The 20790-nt window shown below is 51.3% G+C and overlaps 1 protein-coding gene across 2 annotated transcripts in view; it reads left to right on the top strand.

Moving 5' to 3' along the window:
• The window catches only part of XXYLT1 (xyloside xylosyltransferase 1), a 189280-nt gene that overhangs the window by 22199 nt on the left and 146291 nt on the right, over nucleotides 1-20790 (top strand). For both annotated transcript variants that reach the window (XM_082654381.1, XM_082654380.1), the window contains exon 2: nucleotides 9117-9264. In XM_082654381.1, the coding sequence (XP_082510507.1) occupies nucleotides 9174-9264 (91 nt within the window). In that variant the 5' untranslated portion in view covers nucleotides 9117-9173. The remainder of the gene's footprint in view (nucleotides 1-9116; nucleotides 9265-20790) is intronic.

Below are 20790 nucleotides of genomic sequence, written 5' to 3'. Positions count from 1 at the left end.
AAAGCGGGATGGGGTTAATCGTTGCCATTTATCCTCCATTACAGGCAAGAAGATGAAACATGGTGGAAACATGAGCGGGGATAGAGGGCAGGGCTGGAGAGAACGACTTGGCACGTGTGTGAGATTATATAAGTCCCCCCCACCCTTGCCGCTAGGCAGACACCCACAGGTCCTTCAGCTGCTCCTCACGCTTTTGCCACCTTGGTCTTCTCCTTTGGACAGACTCTGGAGGTTGCCCAGGGCCATGCTGCACGTGTATCCAGAGCTGAACCCATCCAGTTCCCTGAGGCAGGCCGACTGGCACTGAGTCGAGTGGGGCCCTCTGTCACCCCCCTTCTCAAATCGTCTAGGGGCCACCTACAGTAGAATCACTTGGGGTGGCTTTTAAATAAAGAGTCCTGAGCCTCAATGTCTGGGGTCAGGACCCAGGAGTCTGCCTTTTTACCAGACTCCCCAGGGAGGGCCTGCACGCACTGAAGATGCGGGACCTCGGGTCCAGACCACCCTCCTGGCAGTACGGCTGGAGCTCACAGGCTTGCTGGACACACCCGCCCTGGTGAGGTTGTTCTGCTGTCAGTCACCCACCGTCCAGGGGGCCTTCTCTGCGGGTGCCAGGCCTTCCCGTCTTATGTTCTGCTTCTTCCTCGTCTTATCCTACCTCGGTCATACCGAGGTTTTGAAGAACTGGAACGCGGCCCATCTCTGCTGCAATGTTGGGAATCTTGTAGGGGTCCCAGAACATTAACTGTACACCTGGTTATCCAGACACTGCTGATGGCGCAGTAAGTGTGAGGTGGACGTGGGGGCGGGGAAGGAACTGGACAAGGACGCCCTGTAGTGAGGGTAGCGGGAGGGGCGGTAGCTTTTGCGCTGTTAGTAAACTGGGTCATGAGAATGGTGTTAGAAATTACTTTGGAAATTAGGTGGGCTGGCTTCTTTTTTCCTCTTCAGCTGCTTGCGGTTCTGCCTGACACAATCGAATTATATCTAGGACATCTTGCAGAAGATGAACAACAGGACAGGTGGCATGGAGGGGGGCAACCTGGGGATTTACAGTTTTCTTTTCTCATGAAAACTGCTCATCAATGATAATTTTTGGTTTTTTCGTTTAAAACTAACAAATTTACGGTGTTTTTCACTTATCCTAGGAGATCTTTGTTTTCAAAGGGAGCTAAAGTTATTGGAGGGGGACAACATGCAGCCACTGATAACTGATGGTGTTTTTAGGACTTTGTAGTGATTTGAAAAAAAGAAATCAGTATATCTCTCCGTTGCTCTACCCATCTTTCAGTCATCTCTCTATAGCTCCTTTGTCCAGGACGTTCATTCATTTAAGGAGATACCTTTGATATCATTTCTGACATAAAATTAAAAGCTAGGGCATAGTTATTCTGAAGCAGCTTGCAGGTTGGGTACAAAATGTAATGGGCAACAGCTCTCCTTCTGGCAAAGTGAGATATTGCAGCCCAGGCCTGCCTGACATTCTAACCAGCAGGCTAAAGGTGCAAAGAAGACCCATATTCCTGATGGTTTAGAATAAGTCCCATGGGGAAGAAACTCCTCTCCTTTGGGAGAAGAGCCAGGATGGAAGTGGGGAAGCACGTGACAGGCCCGGGGGAGATCCTGGGGTTAAGAAGGAGCCTCCAAGTTCTCCAGGCCTGCAGGGCCACCGCTTTGCGTCCTGGGGCAGGTTGTCAATGTCACCCCTCCTCTCTGGATGCCTTTATCTCTGCTCATCCATTTGCTCATTCCTTCCTACAACAAGCAGTTGCTCAACTTCTACAGGGCATGAAGCGGTTTGCTAAGAGCTGGGTGCATAGCGATGAGCAGGAAAGACAAGGTCCTTCCTTCATGGTGCCTCATAGGCTGGTTGGGGCCTGGGGAGAGACAGCAAAAAATGACTAAATACTTAAAAATTAACGTGTCAGGTGGTAATACATGCTCTGGAGAAAAGAAATCTGATAATTGAATAGCCAGGACTGGTTGTGTGTTGGGGGGCTGGGGGGCTGGGGAGAGTAGCTCCTTGTTTGGTCGGGGAAGCTCTCAGGGGGTGACATTTGAACCAGCACCAGAAGAGCTAGAAGGACCTAGGCATGCGATGATTCTGGGGGAGAGCGTTCTGACAGAGGGAACAGCTGGTGCAAAGCCCTGAGGTGTAATAAATGTCTTTGGCATGTTTGTAGGATGGAAAGACTGCCAGTCTGTTAGCAGGTTTTTCTTTCCATTGTAAAAATATGCCTTCACATTCATAGTGCACATCAATGAGAAAACAAATTTTTTTTCCCAGGAAATCATTTCCCCTCCAACTGTTGTTGAAATTGATTACTCAGATTACACAAACGAGGAATGTGCTTGTGGGAGCTGACTGGCCTGTGGTGGGGTCCACTCGGTAACCCCCCTGACACCCCACGCCGGCCGAGGGCTGCAGAGCCAGGCAGCTCCGATTATTGCCGTATCGTATCTTGGGCTGTTGATTACAGAGTGTATTCTTTTATCAAATCTAGGTATTCTTGCATGGGAAAGGCATTCTAGCTATAGTGGAAGGAAGGGGGTGATAGTGTCAACTCTCCTTTATTGAGCTCCTCCTACATTCCTCACCAAAGCCTGTGAGACCACCGCCATGATTCTCTCCCATTTTGTAGAGGAGGTAGTTTCGGTATTTTGACCAGGGTTGCCAGGTGATGAAGTGGTGGAGTTCGCATCTGAACCCAGAACTGCCTGCTCCAGCCCCGACTGGACTGCCCAGCACAGGTGTGATTCCACCCAAAACTGGTGCCCACAGAGCAGGGTGACAGCCCTGTGGGCGGCGACTTTAACAACCCCCTGGAGGACGTTGCCGTCGGCACTTTCCTGCCGAGTCCAGATGTTGGCACGCAGCCCTCCTGCCGAGTGCCCCGGCAGCCCCTCGGGAGAAGCAGATACCTATTTGCTGTTCCTGCGGTGCGTGGACCCCGGCGATTTGAACAGGCTTCCCAGAGCGCTGCGCTGGCACTCTGTCCTTCAACAGCTCCTCCAGGGACATCCGAGCACGGGGAGGTGCTGTGGCCGCCCCGTGGCCCTGTGCCTGCCGCTGGAGGAGCTGCTGCTCTTCAGGCAGACCTTGGCGTTTCCTGGAAGCCTGGTGTCTCCCTTTGTGCAGGGCCAGCCCCACTGCCTCCCTCCTTGGCTCCAAGAGCTCAGTGTGTCCTGATTCCCAGTGGGCACACCAAGTGCTACGTGAGTTTTCTCTACCACGTTCAGCTGCGGCTTGGCATGGCTTATGTCCCCAGTGGCTGTGCAGCGGAGCAGTGGTCTGGCTCTTTAGGCCTGTCTGTGCCAACGAGATCAGGGCCTAGACCTCTGCCCCTGCCGGGCACCCGGCTCTGCCGTTCTGGGGGCTCTGGCCTCCCGTGTAGGAAGTGTTGAGAAGGTGCTGTGCGTGGTGGTTGTGAGGCAAGCTTCACCTCTCCGCCCATCCCCAGACTGTCCTTTGCAAGAGAGATGAGTCTTTCCAGTCTCTTATTTTACACGGCACTCTCTGAACTACATGCTTTATTTCGAACAACAGAGTACAGCTTGAGACCACCTTAGCCTGAAGCAGCCTCAGTCATTTTTTTTTTTTTCTTTTTTTTTTGCGGTACGCGGACCTCTCACTGTTGTGGCCTCTCCCGTTGCGGAGCACAGGCTCCGGACGCGCAGGCTCAGCGGCCATGGCTCACGGACCCAGCCGCTCCGCGGCATGTGGGATCTTGCCAGACCGGGGCACGAACCCATGTCCCCTGCATCGGCAGGCGGACTCTGCACCACTGCGCTACCGGGGAAGCCCCTCAGTCATTATTGAATGGGGGCGCTTCTAGGATGTACTTGACAGCATTCATTAAAGGTAAAATGAGGCAAAGCAACTTCACACAGATTTAGCCACTGCTTCTGGGATTTTGATCTCATAATTATAAATGTGGAATATTGATATGAGCAAGCCTTTTAAAGAGCTCACAAAAACATTTATAGGGGGCTGGATCCAAAACAACTTGAATGGATGCCGAGGATGACGTGTGCTGAAAAACTGCTCTGAATGACTCAGCTTGACTCTGGGATTGACGAAGGCATTCATGTTGAGGAGGCACGTGAAGCGTTTGAAAAAAATCAGTGTGTAAGCAGGGTGGGGGGTGGAAATAATAACGGATAGGATTTTTAATTTAAAATATGTATAAATTTATTAATAAAAGTTACAAGTAATGATTTGGCTTTTAAATCTACATCCCTAAAAAAATATGCTCGGTGTAAACCGTTGTCTTGGTTCTTCTCTTTGGTCAGTTGCCTTCAATATGGGCGTCACCTTGTGGTCCTGGGTTTCTAGGTTATGTGGTACTTCTTCCTGCAGCCTCTGAAGTGAGGGATTTGAAAAGGAGGAGGAGCAGAGGGAGGGGTGCCATGTTCTCTCCCCCCTCCCTCTTTTTTTCCTCTCTTTCCATCACTCTTGCTTCGCTTCCGCCTGCCATCACTCTTGCTTCGCTTCCGCCTGCCAGACACCAGCCCCTGGCTGGGCTGGGGGCTTCAGAGAGTGCCAGACTCCATCCCTGCCCTTAGGAGACCACAGTTTGCAAACCTGTTTTAGACACTGGCAGGCCTGGGTGTTTTGATTCACACTTGCAGTGTCTGTGGTTTGCTTCTTGCTGCAGAAAGTATATTCCATGGAACATATTAATTTATCTTTAAGTAGATCTATTTTCTGAAATATTCATTGGAGCGGGCTCTGCCGTACAGTGTTTGGAGCAACATACCTAGTACAGTTTGTCCTCATAAATCTATTAATGCTGATGGGATGTAATTGTCTCCTGTGAAGCTCTGGGGTGAGATGGGGGCCCAGGTAGGGGAGGAAGCTGGTCGCTTCTCTCTCCCTCGTAACTTAGCTGTGGCAGGCCCTGCTCAGTGTGTGTGTGGGTGTGTGTATGTGTGCGCGCGCATGTGCGTGCATGTGTGTGTGTGTGTTTGTACATATCCATATGTACATATCTTCCTTTTTAATGAATACAGAGGCTTCCATTTCTGAAGGCCCTCTTGTCAGCTTCCAGCTTCTTGTCAAATTCCAGCTTCTAGCAGTGGTTGGAGGTGTAATGAGGCTCAGAGGGAAAAACTGGCTCATGAGTAAAGACTGATCTGTGAACTGAGGGAATTCAGGGGACCGAGAAGGGGGTGAGGGTGGGCACAGGATGCTAACACTTAGGAATAAGTGCAGCGTGGAAACCCCTGGGCTAGGTTTTTTAAAAATTTTTTTTTTTATGGTTATCTCTATTTATTTATCTATCTATCTATCTATCTATTTATTTTTGTGGTACGCAGGCCTCTAACTATTGTGGCCTCTCCCGTTGCGGAGCACAGGCTCCAGACACGCAGGCTCGGTGGCCATGGCTCCCAGGCCCAGCCGCTCCGCGGCATGTGGGATCCTCCCGGACCGGGGCACAAACCCATGTTCCCTGCATCGGCAGGCAGACTCTCAACCACTGCGCCACCAGGGAAGCCCCTATTTTTTTTTTTTTAACATCTTTATTGGAGTATAATTTTTCTACAGTGGTGTGTTAGTTTCTGCTTTATAACAAAGTGAATCAACTATACATATACATATACCCTCATATCCCCGCCCTCTTGTGTCTCCCTCCCACCCTCCCTATCCCACCCCTCTAGGTGGTCACAGAGCATGGAGCTGATTTCCCTGTGCTATGCGGCTGCTTCCCACTAGCTATCTGTTTTACATTTGGTAGTGTATATGTCCATGCCACTCTCTCACTTTGTCCCAGCTTACCCTTCCCCCTCCCCATGTCCTCAAGTCCATTCTCTACGTCTGTGTCTTTATTCCTGTCCTGCCCCTAGGTTCTTCAGAAACTTTTTTTTTTTAAATTAGATTCCGTATATATGTGTTAGCATATGGTATTTCTTTTTCTCTTTCTGACTTACTTCACTCTGTATGACAGACTCTAGGTCCATCCACCTCACTACAAATAACTCAAATCCGTTTCCTTTTATGGCTGAGTAATATTCCACTGTATATATGTGCCACATCTTCTTTATCCATTCATCTTTCAATGGACACTTTTAGGTTGCTTCCATGTCCTGGCTATTGTAAATAGAGCTGCAGTGAACATTTTGGTACATGACTCTTTCTGAATTATGGTCTTCTCAGGGTATATGCCCAGTAGTGGCATTGCTGGGTTGTATGGTGGTTCTATTTTTAGTTTTTTAAGGAACCTCCATACTGTTCTCCATAGTGGCTGTATCAATTTACATTCCCACCAACAGTGCAAGAGGGTTCCCTTTTCTCCACACCCTCTCCAGCATTTATTGTTTGTAGAGTTTTTGATGATGGCCATTCTGACTGGTGTGAGGTGATACCTCACTGTAGTTTTGATTTGCATTTCTCTAATGATTAGTGATGTTGAGCATCCTTTCATGTGTTTGTTGGCAGTCTGTATATCTTCTTTGGAGAAATGTCTAGGTCTTCTGCCCATTTTTGGATTGGGTTGTTTGTTTTTTTGATATTGAGCTGCATGAGCTGCTTGTAAATTTTGGAGATTAATCCTCTGTCATTTGCTTCGTTTGCAGATATTTTCTCCCATTCTGAGGGTTGTCTTTTCGTCTTGTTTATGGTTTCCTTTGCTGTGCAAAAACTTTTTAAGTTTCATTAGGTCCCATTTTTTAATTTTTGTTTTTATTTCCATTTCTCTAGGAGGTGGGTCAAAAAGGATCTTGCTATGGTTTATGTCATAGAGTGTTCTGCCTATGTTTTCCTCTAAGAGTTTTATAGTTTTATAGTGTCTGGCCTTACATTTAGGTCTTTAATCCATTTTGAGTTTATTTTTGTGTATGGTGTTAGGGAGTGTTCATTCTTCCTTTTACATGTAGCTGTCCAGTTTTCCCAGCACCACTTATTGAAGAGGCTGTGGACTAGGTGTTTTATCTGCTTGTCCCAAGTGGTCCTAACAGCCACCTGGGATGGAGGTGTCATCATTACTGTGTTATCCATGAAGAGATTGAGTCTCCGAGAGGTCTAGTAACTTGTGCAAAATGCAGCTCATTTAATTCAGCGAGCCTGTCCTGATGGCTTGGGGTTGGGCCCAGGGCAAAGAGCAGTCATAGCCCCTGGCCTCCAGGAGTGCCCCATCCTACCGATGCAGAAACAGGACCTGCAGAGGAGACGGACAAGGAAATGGCGCCTTCCTCCCTATGACACAGGGCGTGCAGGGCAGCGTGATGAATTGTGGGAGGCCATGGGGAGGCCGGAGTGGGTGCTTACCAAGGCTGGAAGACTGGATGGGAGTTCACCCGGCAGCTGGTGGCTGGGAGAATGAGTTCCAGACAATGCAAAGGGCAGGTGCAACACGTAAGGACAAAGGACACCAAGGTGTGGTGGGCAGGGTAAGGACTGCCTGGTTCAGTTCTGCTTGGTCCCCAGGGGAGGGAGAGTTGAGGGATAGCCAGAGCCACTAGTGCAGGGCCTTGCTGGGGCATTTGGACTGTAACCCAGGGCACTGAGGAGCCATATGAAGTTTTGAAGCCAAGGAGAGAGAGAAATGAATTTGTACGTTTGGAAAATTACTCAAGGGGCACAACAGAGTCTGGCTTGGAGGGGGGCAAGGCAGGAGGTGGGAAAGCTTGTGGGGTTTGTGATTCCCGTGCAGCCAGGATGTCAGGTGTGTGAGGTGTGTGGGGTGTACGAGGCCAAAGCCATAGTTTGGTACCTGTGTTGAGAAACAGCAGAACAGGTCTGGAGTCCCCATCCCAGGCTGAGAGATTACAAAAAAGGAAAAAGTCAAATAGAAGAAAAAAAGCAGTCAGTAAAAGGATAAAGGAAAATAGTGCATTAGAAGGGAAATGTCAAGAAGTTGTAAAAAGACTTTTATGAAGAGATAAAAAATTTAAAGAGTTCCAGCTAGGGAATGATAAGGACTAACAGAATATGAAAGATTTCTTTCTTTTTTTCTTTTTGCTGTACGCGGGCTTCTCACTGTTGTGGCCTCTCCCGTTGCGGAGCACAGGCTCCGGACGCGCAGACTCAGTGGCCATGGCTCACGGGCCCAGCCGCTCCGCGGCATGTGGGATCTTCCCGGACCGGGGCACGAACCCGTGTCCCCTGCATCGGTAGGCAGACTCTCAACCACTGTGCCACCAGGGAAGCCCTAAAATACTTCTTTTTTAAGTTTTTAAAAGACTTTTCTAAAACACTTTTCTAAGTGTTTTAGAAATTTAAGTGGATCTGAGGATAAAAAGCAAACACTTAAGTGAGTTAAGACAAAAACAGATTTCTGGCCAAAAGCAGAACCTAAACTAGGAAGAAGCAGACGGGGCAGCTGGCCACTGCAGGGCCTTCAGAGGTGCTTATTCCAACCGTCTGACCACTGACGCCTCTGGGACTGTGGGCTGGGTGGGTGACACCGTGGGCTGGCCCGGGCAGAGTCGAGGGAAAGGGCAGAGGTAAGCGACAAAATGGAGCCTAACTGCTTTGGGGACTTCTCGGGCACCACCCACACCTGTCTTTTCTCCTGCGGGCAGTGCCACTGAGAGTGTAGGCTAGCCAGATGGGGCCTCGCACGGCCCCTCCTTTCACTGTCGGCGCCCTGTTCAGGCAGGTTCTTGGCCCTGGAGTCTGGGTGGTGGCGGCCGAGCAGCTCATGGCCATTTCGCAGGCTCCTCCTGTCCTGTTAGCCACCAGGGAAGAGGGAGGTGGAAGGTCATCAGCAGATGTCTGTGAGCGTTGAAGACTGGGTGCGTTTATTGAGCGCCTCTCGCGTGCAGTGGAGCGTGCTTTAACCTGGTTTCCAGTCTGGGCACAGAGCTTCCTCCAGGGTGGCCCAGTTTGAAGTTCAGAAGCTGCTCCCATTCCCCATTCAGGCTCGCAGTCCTCTTCCACTACACCCCACGTGCCTGCCTGCACACGCTCACACTCGGCATCCCCGTCCCCATAGCCAGCCTCTGCGGACTCCCCACTGCTCCCTGTTTTGTTAGCTCTTAGGGATTCCAAGTCCTATGCTCGTGGGCCCCCTGCTCGTGGGCCCTGGAGAGGTCTGCCCCCTCCTCAGCCGGCGCGCGTGCCGGGGTGCCCGGGTAGGGTACTCACTTCCGCCATTTCCCGTGCCCTTCTGCAGGTTGTCTTCCATGACGTCGGTGTGCTGACGGACAGGCTCTTCCCCGTCGTGGAGGCCATGCAGAAGCACTTCAGTGCCGGCTCCGGGACCTACTACAGTGACTCCATCTTCTTCCTTTCAGTGGCCATGCATCAGATCATGCCCAAAGGTAACCTGAGCTGCGGGGCAGTAGCCCCTGGGGTGTGACTTTGCATCTGTTTTCCTGGCCTCAATACTGCTGGTGTCCCATATCAGAGAGAAGAGCTCCACTCCAACACGAGGGAGAGGGCGAGGGGGCCAGCCAAGCCCTCTATGTGCAGAGTTTCCTGCACAGAGACTCTAGGGCAGGGCCCTGGGCTGCACAGCTCCTGGAGTCCATTCACAAGTTCACGGTGTGAGTTGTGCAGTGTGGAGTCCCTGGATCGGGGCATCTGGGCTCCAGCTCGGATTCTGCTCCTTATACGCAGCCCCCTCTGGGACTCAGTTTGCTTATCTGTAAAATGGCAGGTTGGACTAGATAACCCTCCATCCCAGTCTGTTGATCCTGCTTTTTCTGGTTTGAACCTGTACTTATCTGACTTTAAAATATCAAATCTATAGATGTTAGAGGTGCAGATTATGACTTAGTAATAAGACTTTTTCTGAAACGCTGATGCATGGTTAAAGTATTTTCTGGGCTTTAGTCCCTCCAGGGCAGAAGAGATGTGATTGTCTGATCTGTGGTAGGTTGGCCTTGTGTGGAAGTGCTGGCAGGTTATCCTAGGATTAGAAGACTTGAAGGGGGTGAGGGTCTTATTCATGGGGTGTTCCAGACTTCTGGGTTCATTTCCTCCGAATTGTCTATGATTGATTCTGGAGCGCTGGGTATTGCCCCCAGCCCCCATTTCTGGCTGCAGTGAACCATGAGCTGAGCATTTTAGGGGTGACGAGGGGAGTTCTGGGGTCTGGGGGTAGCAGCTATCCAAACTGTGACTAGTTGAGTTTTCTGCGGTTCCCAGACCAGGCGGGACCCGACAGCTGAGGGGGCAGCCCGGCCGCTTGGTGGAGGCCCGCTGCTCAAGCCCAGCAGCCCAGGGTGGGAGAGGAGTCAGGAGCACCACCATTTGAATTCCTGGTGAAGCAGGAACCCAGGAGTCAGAGGATGAGGCTGGGCTCCTGTTGGCAGGTTGTCAGAGCACAGGAAGATCTAGCCCACCGTTTTGGCTGGGCCTTTGTCTCCGTAGGGCAAGTTCCTGCACCACAGAGGTCTCTGATTGTTCTCTTAGCTGTAAGGCAAGAGCTCAGGGAGCTTCAGTGAGCTCAGGTCTGAAGGAGATGGGGGACAAACTCACCTAAAGGGCACGGGGAGGAGAGCTGGCATTTGTGATTCTGTGAGGAGACCAGGTGCAGCTCGGTCAGCTCCCCAAGTCTCCCCCCCTCTGCTATAGCCCTGGAGGTTACACATGAGAGCTGACCGAGGAGTTGAGTGATGAGCAGTTATTTCTCTCCCCTCAGGTGGGCAGGTGTGATCTCTCTGGGCAGGCCCTGTGCAGGTGCCGTGGGCCTCTCAGACTGGAGGAAGGTGTGGCTCCTCCTCTCCTGGATTCCAGGGGAGAAGACAGACGTGGGTGCTGGTCCCAGCTCTCCCTCTAACCCCTGTGTGTCTTTGCTGAGGCCTCAGTTTCCCCACCTAGAAATGAGGAGTCTGAACTAGTGAAGAGTCCAGGGTTACGGGAATCTCCTATGGGATTCTGTAGTTCTGGGGAGAGAAGGAAGAGGGGTCTACCCTTTCCCTGCCTCTCTCTCCCATCCCCACCTCACTCCTAGCAGTCCATCTTGATCGCTCTGTAGATCAGGCTTGGGAGCAGGGTTCTATTTGGGCAAAATGTTTCGTGGTTAAACTTGCACTTTGAAATGCCTTGACTAGATGGGCCTTAGGGGCTGCCCAGTCCTGTTGTCTCGCATGCACAATTGGCCTTGAATGAAGCTCTGTGACAGAAGAACTGGCAAAGGACTGGGAGGTCTGGGAGGAGGCGTGCCTGACCTTCCCTTCCCTCTTTCTCCCTCCTTTCCTCATCAGCTGGTAGGTCTCTGCCCATCATGTGCTAAACTCTAGGCCAGGTTTTGCTTTGGGGCACCCAGAGGGAGAGGGTTGTCAGGACAGAGAAGATACTTCTGCCTCACAGCCCTGGCATGGATCAGGCTGTGAACTGTAAGTGCAGATGACAAGAGTTAGGGACCCAGCTCGCTGCCCCTCTGCCTCGCTCACTCTGCCCTGCCCCAGAGCCTGGCCTTGCCCCTGGGGCCATGTCTGCGGAGAAGAGGCTTTGCCTGGAGCTTTGCTGTCCATGCAGTAGATCAGATCATAGGTGGCCCTCCAGGTGATCTGTGGGCTCTGGGGGCCCGATGTCAGGGGGTGGGGAAGGAGCTGTGTGAGATGTGCCGACCCAAACACGGACTCTTTTCTTGGGGTCTTTAGGCAAATGATTCACTGCCAGAGGTTCATTTTTACATCCACTCAAAGTCCACTTCCTAAGAAGCACGTTATTAGGAGTTAACTAAAGTTTGATAATCATAAAATAAAACGCACAGTCCTGGAGTTCCCCTCGGAGTTTGGGTGTTTCCACCGAGCAGTCTGGCTGCTGCACAACACTTGGCAGTGTTGCAGAGCTCCTACCAGGCAGATCTTTTGGAATTCCTGCAATTTTCGGAAGGATGCTTTGTTTTCCAGCACCAGTAGTGCTGTCTTGAGTGTGTCATGGCTCTTTATTGCTGCCTTTTTTGTATTCATTGTTTTCGATCATAGAAATTGCTGTTGTTTTGTGCTTTTTTTTCTAAATTAATTTATTTGTTTTTATTTTTGGCTGTGTTGGGTCTTCGTTGCTGCGTGCAGCCTTTCTCTAGTTGTGGCGAGCAGGGGCTACTCTTTGTTGCGGTGCGTGGGCTTCTCATTGCAGTGGCTGCTCTTGTTGTAGAGCATGGGCTCCAGGCGCACGGGCTTCAGCAGTTGCAGCATGCGGGCTCAGTAGTTGTGGCTCGCGGGCTCTAGAGCACAGGCTCAATAGTTGTGGCTTGTGGGCGCTAGAGCGCAGGCTCAGTAGTTGTGGCACATGGGCTTAATTGCCTCACGGCGTGTGGGATCTTCCCGGATCAGGGCTCAAACCCGTGTCCCCTGAATTGGCAGGCGGATTCTTAACCACTGGGCCACCAGGGGAGCCCCTGTTTTGTGCTTTGTTGATTGTTTTGTTCTTGTGTAATTGCTGCATTCTTGCTATTTTGGTTTATTTTGTTTCTTTTACAGTGTTCTTTTTCCTCTGGGAAAGTGAGAATGGGATGTGGGTGGATCATAAACCCTTGGTCTTGCCCAGGAGAGCTGGGTCAGAAAAGCTTGTGTTCCCCTGAGTCATGTCTCAGGAGGTCCTGTCAGGTGTTTGCCCCCAAACTCCAGGTTGTTTCTTTCTGTGCATTGAAGCCTCTTTTCCCCTCCCCTTTCTGAAGCATAAGTGTTACCCTTCTGTACTCAAACTGCCGTTACAGTACGTTTACTTATTTTTCTATTTTTAAAGTAACAGTCATTCATAAAAAAAAATCTGAAAACTACATTAAAATAGAAAAAAAGTTATCCCTTTATTACTACATAAATATCATTACTGTTAATTCTCTGATTATCTTCTAATATCTTCCCAGCACGTAGCTTTTTGAAAATTTAAGCAAAGTAGGAGTTATACTACATATTTAAAGCATTTTGAGTGAGTCTTTTTTATATATCAGCCTATGAAATCGAACCTTCATTTCAGCTTAAGCTCAAAAATGAAAGAAGTAGTACAAGTAGATCTGTATTATGACTTTTTCAGTTGATGTCACTCATCACCGTTTTCTGTGTAATCACACTGTTTGAAAATTTTTGGACCGATTCCATTGAGTAGGTGAACCTTAGTTCATCTTATCATTTCTGTGTTCTCAGCTACCTAGATGCTTTCTGGTTTTTCCTACAATCATCAATTACACTGTGATGAATTCCCTCATGCATAAAGATTCTTTTCTTTACTTAGGGTTATTTCCTTAGGCTAGCTCCCCTCAGGTGGAATTCGTGGGCCAAAGGTGAGCCTTACAGAGCCAGCCTGTGTCAACTGCCCCAGCCCCACTGTCTCAGCCTGCATGTGCCAGGTTCTGTACAGTTTGCTAAGCCCGTTGATGTCTGGCCTCTCAGGGGGACCTGAGGCAGCTGTATTCGAGCTTCAGTTGCTGTCCCCACATGACAGGAGAGGAAGCTAGGAGCTGAGGGCAGTCCACTTCTCCGAGTTCTAGGGTGAGCTGGGCCTCCCCTCAGGTTCCTGAGGCCTTGGCCAACCGCGCTCGTTCTGACGGCAAGACCTGCGTGCCAGCCTCTCATACCCGCGCAGCCCCTTGAGGCTTCCAAAGCGTGGCCTCCTCTCCTCTTCTGGGCCCCTTGCTGCAGCCCTGCGGAGGGGGCCTGGCTGGGCTGGGTGGGCGATGGTTAACCCCTTGTGTTTTGCCCCGACTGTCCCCTTCGGCTCAGACCACATCCTCAGAGACAAATGAAGGGGCCTTGCTGGTGGAACGCACTGGCTCTGATTTTAGTCAGACCTTGGTTTTCCTTCCATTGCTTGTCGGAGGAGCCACGTGTGGCTGGCTGGCCCTGCCGCTCGCACTTGCCTGCCCACGTACCCTACACAGACACGCAGCCTCTCTCTCTCCTCACTCACACCCACAGGGCTTTTATCTCCTGTCAGTGGTGTTGGGTTTGTCACCACTGGAAGCATTACGCAATGGAAAAGAAAATATTTTTTTCCCAACTGGAGCTGGAGGGTGCAAAGAGCAGCTTCCCTCTCCTTGTCACACGGCTCCGAGGAGCTATTGGCCCCGGCTTAGAGACACGGACCGTAAAAACAGCCCTTACCCAGATTGAGCCATGATGCCTGGTCCATGGTTGAGGTGGGGATCCCCTGGGCAGGGAAGGCAGGTGCCCAGACAGTCAGCAGTGGGTAGGTTGGCCACAGGCCCCGGGAGACTTTCTTGGAAGGCTCTCCTGTCCTGTGGTCAACCCTTTGCCAATAGACATCCTTTGCCAAGGGTCTGATGTTTGCACGACATGGCGCTAGGCACTCCGGGTGTCCCAGAGATGTTTGCTGGGTTGCCGCTTGGTGGGCTCCTGGTGGTGGGATGGGTGGCATGGTCCAACAACTAGGCAGGACGTCATGAAGACCACCAGGGAGATCCACACCGTGCTGAGCATTCAGGAGAGGATGAGTCCCAGGCATTTGGCAGGAAGTAAGAGGACTTCATAGGGGAGGTGGTACTTGAGGTAGTCTTTGAAGGGTGGGTAAGATGTCATTGTGGAAACAGGTAGTGAGCAGTGCAGGCAGGTGGGAAGCGTGTGGTGAGTGTTTGGGAGACAGCACACCACCTCTTTTGACAAACACATTAGGGCACGTGCTGGGAAGCAGTGATGGAAGAGATGGGCGAAGGGGGTTTGCATGTGTATGGGGGCTTGGATGCCAGACGGGGGGCTTGCTCTGAACACAGGGGACAGAGCCTTTGTGAACATTCCGGCAGGGAGGAACTTGACCAGATCCATGCGTTACGATGGGTCTGAGGCTGGGAGTGGATTACCGGGGGAGCTGTTGGTGTCCAGCTGCATATCTTTTCTGGGTGTCCGTTGGCTGGACAGGCTGTGAGAGACCCACAGGTGGACTCCCTGGCCTCAAGCAGCAGCTAATCTGGAGTGTGTGTGTATGTGCATGTGCACGTGTGTACCAAGCATGTCACATCCAGCAGGTGACCTGCAGTGCCGGGTGAGACCTGACAGGCATCCCAGCTTTTGCACTGCCTCCCTCTTTCCATGAGAGGGGCTGCAGATGGTGTTACACTGGCTGCTGTGGGAACAGTTACGAACTAACTTCAGCTTTTAGCAACTCTGTGGGTCAGGAACAAAAGGAAGTGCAGAGTTTATGAGAGTAGGCAGAGCAGACAGTCTTCCACTCTGAGCTCATAAACCCCCGTAAAACCAAGGCCGATATTTCTGCCGTGGAACCTCTTGCGCAGTCAGTCCTTTGCAAGTGCTAACTAAACTTGGTGTGAATTAACCTCCAGTCTGATTGCTTTCCTCTGACACTGAATGGAGATAGATGACCCAAGGGAATGGGATGAATATGACAAATGAGGTTGAGGGAAAGGTGGAAGGAAGGAGGAAAAAAGGATTTTGGAGCCTGGTGCTCTCCTGGGGTCTTTTGGAGATAGGCTCAGGCATGTCTTGAGAAACCCCTGAGTCTAGGCAGAAGGAGGTTGGGAGGAAGGAGGCCAACTGCCTGATTAGACCTTGATGAGGTCTCAGTCCTGGAAAGGTCGAGGAGACCCTCCTCTCCTCTTCTAGTACTTTCCTTCCTAGACCCCATGAGTCTGGCTCCTGGGCCCTGGAACCCAGGCCTGGGCCATAGAGCTCGGCTTTAGCTGTGTATCTGCTTGGCTTCTGTAGGCTAGCCTGGGCACCTGACCGTTTTTACCCTGGTGTCTGTTGAGCTAGGGGTATAGAAGCTTCCAAGCGAAAACTTCCGGCTTCTTGACGAGCCTTGGGCAAAACCGGCTCCATGGGAGGTGGGCGTTTATAGACCTTGGGCCCCAGGGGAGCCTGGGCAGCTGCCCGCTCTGGTTTGTGCCCGTTATAGGGTCATGTTTCCAGGCGCCTTGTGTTTCTGTTGGTTTCCCGGCCTGCAGTTGAGGACTGAAGTTCTGTACAATCCTGTGTCTACACAGAGGAGGGGTGGGTTCGAGTGTCGCAGCCTCTCCTGACTTGGCCTGTGGTCAGGGCATTCCGAGAATTAATGAGATGATACCTCCGATAGCCCTCAGTACTGTGCCTGGCACGTGGTGAGTGCCCAGTAATTGTGGCAGTATGAGACGTGCCTCCAGACACAGCACTGAAGGGTGTGGGGCTGGAGTTATTCTCAGACTTAGGCCACCCACTTTTGCCTTTTGGAAAGAGCCTCTGATATGGGAGAAGGAGATTTTCTGGATGATCCTGGGCAAGTCATGTGACCTCTTGTCTCCCAGGTGAGGATTGCCATCCCTGACCTGCCTTCCCCTCAGGGTTACTGTGAGCCAGAAATAGAGTAATGCAGCTTAAAATGCTTCTCCCCCCCACCTCCCAAGACCAGCTCCCAGAATCAGAGTACTTGAAATCTGTGCAATCATAGCACATTATTATTACCAACATGGTCAGCCCCATCCTGCTCATGCTTCCTAAGGAGATTTGTGAGTAAAAAGATCAGGCAGGGGCTTCCCTGGTGGCGCAGTGGTTGAGAGTCCGCCTGCTGATGCAGGGGACACGGGTTCGTGCCCCGGTCCCGGAAGATCCCACATGCTGCGGAGCGGCTGGGCCCGTGAGCCATGGCCGCTGAGCCTGTGCGTCCGGAGCCTGTGCTCCGCAACGGGAGAGGCCACAATAGTGAGAGGCCCGTGTACCGCAAAAAAAAAAAAAAAATCAGGCAAATGCAAAATGTTGTAAACTCCCTGAAAATGTAGGACTTGGGCCCTGAGTGTCCTCTGCCCCAGAGTCACATTCTTGAAGACACGTGTGATGCTTGCTGTTGTAGAACAGAATGAGAAGGCAACTGGTGATGAGTAGAGGGTGGCTCAGTCCTGCTCCCAGCACCCTTTCTCCTGGCATCATGGGTACCATCACCCCTGAGCACCCTTCTTTCAGCGATCTGTCCCTGGGGCCTTGGTGTCCTGAGGCCAGAGGCAGACGATTGGACTCTTGTGAGGACATTCTTGGATCCACTTTGGGTTGGCGGCGCTGGATGGAAAAAGCTGGTGTGAATCTCAGGTAATTCGTGCACGGGTGCATCTCAGCCCAGGTTTACAGGCCCACGTGAGAAAGAATGGAGTCAGGGCTAGGAAGCCTGCAGGCTGGAGATAAAACCAAAATGGGAAAATCCACACGGGCAGCTCTCATTCATTCATTCCTGCTTTGAAACACTGAATCAGTGTGCAGTCTTTTGCAGAAAACCTTTAAAATTCCATCTTCTGTTTTTCTTTTTTCCTTGGGTGAAATTTGACAAATGTAGTAGAAGCTGTATCCAGTAGGGGCTTCTTTGTTCTGTGCTTTTTGTGCTTTTGCTCACTACCATGGGGGGTCATTAATATTCTCCACTGTTGTCTCATAGCAGTTTTATAAACAGAGAAGGCTTTTAAGGCTGGGTTTTGGAACTTTATAATTTCGCTCAGTTAGAACCCAAATCAGGAAGCTCGTCTATAACCAATGTTTAATCATCCCTCAGTGAGGCAGACATGTGTCTGGTAGGAGGGGTCCTGCAGCAGGATGTACATACATTCTGGAACCTGGGGTGCAGTGGAGAAGGGGTGGGGATCCTGGGGATGGCCTCTTCTCTGCCCCTACCCCATCAGACTCAGTATCGGAAGAAAGCAGAAGCAAGGGGCCCCCTAAACTCATTGATGCTGTTTTAACTGGTTTGCCAGTTCCTGAAATCCTTAATGGGAAAGGCGGCAGCTGTACCCACAGTTAGTCCCACGGCCTCTGCTTACTCCAGGGATGAAGGGACCTGAGGGCTGGTTTAGTGTGTATGTGGAATTGGCTGTGGTGAGGGGGCCTCTCTCCGTTCCCCGGTTCCTCTCCAGGGGACAGTGATGTAGACTGGCTTGAGGACCCTGTTTACTAGTGGGCACGGTCACTGCGTAAGAGGTGTCATGCATGAGTGTGCCTTCCCTTCTCTCTGGAGTTTTCTGCTGACTCCTGAGACAGGAGACGTGGTGGGAACAGGGCTGCCTCAGCAGGGCGGGGTGGGGAGCACCGTTGCCCTCTGTCTCCTGCACCCCTCAGGCTTACCTGTGCGGGAGGAGAGTGAGGTCCTGCTGAGACTTTGGGCCTCAGCCGCGTTCTCCAGCCTGGTTTGCCAGGGAGTCCTGCATCGCAGCCCCGCTGATAACAAGGTGGTACTTGACTTTCCCACCCGCCATGACTGCTGGGGTGCCTAGATGTCTCAGAAGCCTCCTCAGGAGGGCTCATTGGGCTTCTCCGAGTTCTCTGGTCAAGATAACATCTCGGATTGCCTAACCCCCTCCTGACTCCTAACAGAGGCTCTGGGTGAACAGCCTCGCTTCTCCGTACCGCTGACTCTCTGTTTAGAAAATGGGGATAAATGACTGTACAGACGTCATAGGGTTGGACGGGGACCGAGATGGCGTCTGCAGAGTCATAGTCCCTGGGACTAATAACATATGTCACTAGTACCTCTCCTCTCGGCGGATCCAGAGCATAGCAGCACATCAAAAGCTCTGGTAAGTGCTGAAGTTGGAAAAAAAAAAAAAGTTTAACTTAGTTTCACCCAGTATTTCTCAAATGTAACTTATCACAGAACCCCTTTCTGAGGAATCCTTATTCACATTCTGAGGCAGGGCTGTTTCACGGGACTCACTTTAAGAAATGCTGCCCTCGAACTAGAGTAGTAGACACACCACACTGGCGTAGCTCTCTCGGGGGTGTGGGCAAGTGGTGCAGGACGCCTCAGCCCGCAGGGAAAGGCACTTCCTGTCAGACTTTCCTCTTCTCCCTGCAGCGCAGCCCGGGGAGCCTCCGGCTGGGCCTGGTACTTTAATTACTCGCTTCTTTGTTGCTTATACCACAACGACTTCCTGAGCAGGTCTGAAGTAGCTTTGGGGCTGCCCAAAGTCTGCCTCAGACCTAGAAGCGTGAGGAAAACTTTCTCTGGGTCACGAAACGTGGTGGGACCATGGGGAACAGAGTCGTTTAGAAGGAGGGCGATGTAAGTCTGGTGCCCCTCCGCAAGCAGGGCACCCTTTGTGGCAGTGACGAGCTGGTTTCAGAGCAGGGTGACCCAGAGGGCGGCCGTGCCGTCTCGAAACGGACCCTTAAGGGAACCGGACCTGCGCACCGGAGAAGACTTGCTACCTCCTTTTTCTTTATTGAAGTAGAGTCAATTCACGATGTTGTGTTAGTTTCTGCTGTACAGCAAAGTGATTCACTTATACACATATATACACATTCTTTTTCATATTCTTTTCCATTATGGTTTATCACAGGATATTGAATATAGTTCCCTGCGCTAGACAGTAGGTCCTTGTTTATCCATTCTATATGTAATACTTTGCTTCTGCTGACCGCAAACTCCCCCTCTATCCCTCCCCCTTGGCAACCATAAGTCTGTTCTCTAAGTCTGTGAAGACTCGATGCCTTCTGAAGGGCCGTCCTGGGAAAGAGGAAGCCGGCCCGTTCTGTGAGGCCCTGAAGGCCACCCCAGGTACAGCTGACTGCAGTTTCTAACTCTGTTGCCACCTTTCTGTGAGCCCCGTGGGCAAGGCCTTTCCCTGGCCAGGGTGCAGGTCCTCACCTACAGCCTGAGGGGTTGGATAAGATCCAGAGTGTAGACTGGCCACTTATGGCTATGGACCACAATCTGGCCATTTTAGCATCCTCGCAGGGGCTTTCGGTGGCATCGTAGCTGGAAACCAGCCGTTCTAGCCTCACCGCTCTTGGTTCCCTGTCTTTACGTTGCCTCTGATGCCTGTGGGTTGAAGTCCTGTTTAAGGGTCTGCCGGTCAGCTCCGCTCTGCTCCTCTCCTCCGGAGCTCTGCTTTGTTCATCCTCCTGCAGCCGCACCAGCTTCCCTGCCCCCTCTGCCTGGACCAGCCCCCCCAGGGATCCTCAGGGCTTTGCTCTCTCACCTCCTTCAGATCTTTGTCCAGTTGTCGCCTCCTTGGTGAGGCATCCCTGAGCCATCCTGTGTTAACAGTGTACTCACTCCCTGTGGAGCACCCTGCTGTGACCCCTACATGGCTTTATTTCTCTTCATGCTGTGACCCCTACAGGGCTTTATTTCTCTTCATAGTCCTTATCCCATCTGACAGAGAATGTATTCTACTTTCTTCTTTGATCGTCTGTCTCCCATACCCAAATGTAGGTTCCACGAGGGCAGCGAGTCTTACGTGTTTTGTTCATTGCTCTGCTCCGGGTGCCTAGAATAATACCACGCACATAGTGGGCATTCAGGAAATCTCTGTCAAGTGAATTAAATGAATACGTTTCTGTTAGCCATGTATCTTTTTAAAAAAATTAATTAATTTATTATTTATTTTTGGCTGTGTTGGGTCTTCGTTGCTGTGCGTGGGCTTTCTCTAGTTGTGACGAGCGAGGGCTGTTCTTCGTTGCGGTGCGCGGGCTTCTTACTGTGGTGGCTTTTCTTGTGGAGCACGGGCTCTAGGTGCGCAGGCTCAGTAGTTGTGGCTCATGGGCTCTAGAGCACAGGCTCAGTAGTTGTGGCGCACGGGCTTAGTTGCTCCGCGGCATGTGGGATCTTCCCGGGCCAGGGCTCGAACCCGTGTCCCCTGCATCGGCAGGTGGATTCTTAACCACTGCGCCACCAGGGAAGCCCCTAAGCGTGTATCTTGAATTAGCCTATTTTGTGGGTCACCTTCGTATGACAGAGCCGACTCACTGCCTCAGCACATTTTCTTAAGCCCATTTGGAACTGCCTGGGGATGAAGTCCAGCAGCTTCTGATAAATTGCAGAGAACCTGGATGTTCTTTGTGAGTTAGTCACAACCACGAGCTTGGGTTTTCTGGACGACCACTTCTTGATGGGTCCCCTCAAGCCTTGAGGAAGCACGGTGGGTCCTGATTGCCTGCTGCAGCCTATGGTGCCCTGACTGCCAGTGTTCA

This window comes from Grampus griseus (genome assembly GCF_964374135.1).
Source record: "Grampus griseus genome assembly, chromosome: 5".
NCBI classification, from domain to species: Eukaryota; Metazoa; Chordata; class Mammalia; order Artiodactyla; family Delphinidae; genus Grampus; species Grampus griseus.
This window is presented reverse-complemented; position numbering and strand designations above follow the sequence as displayed.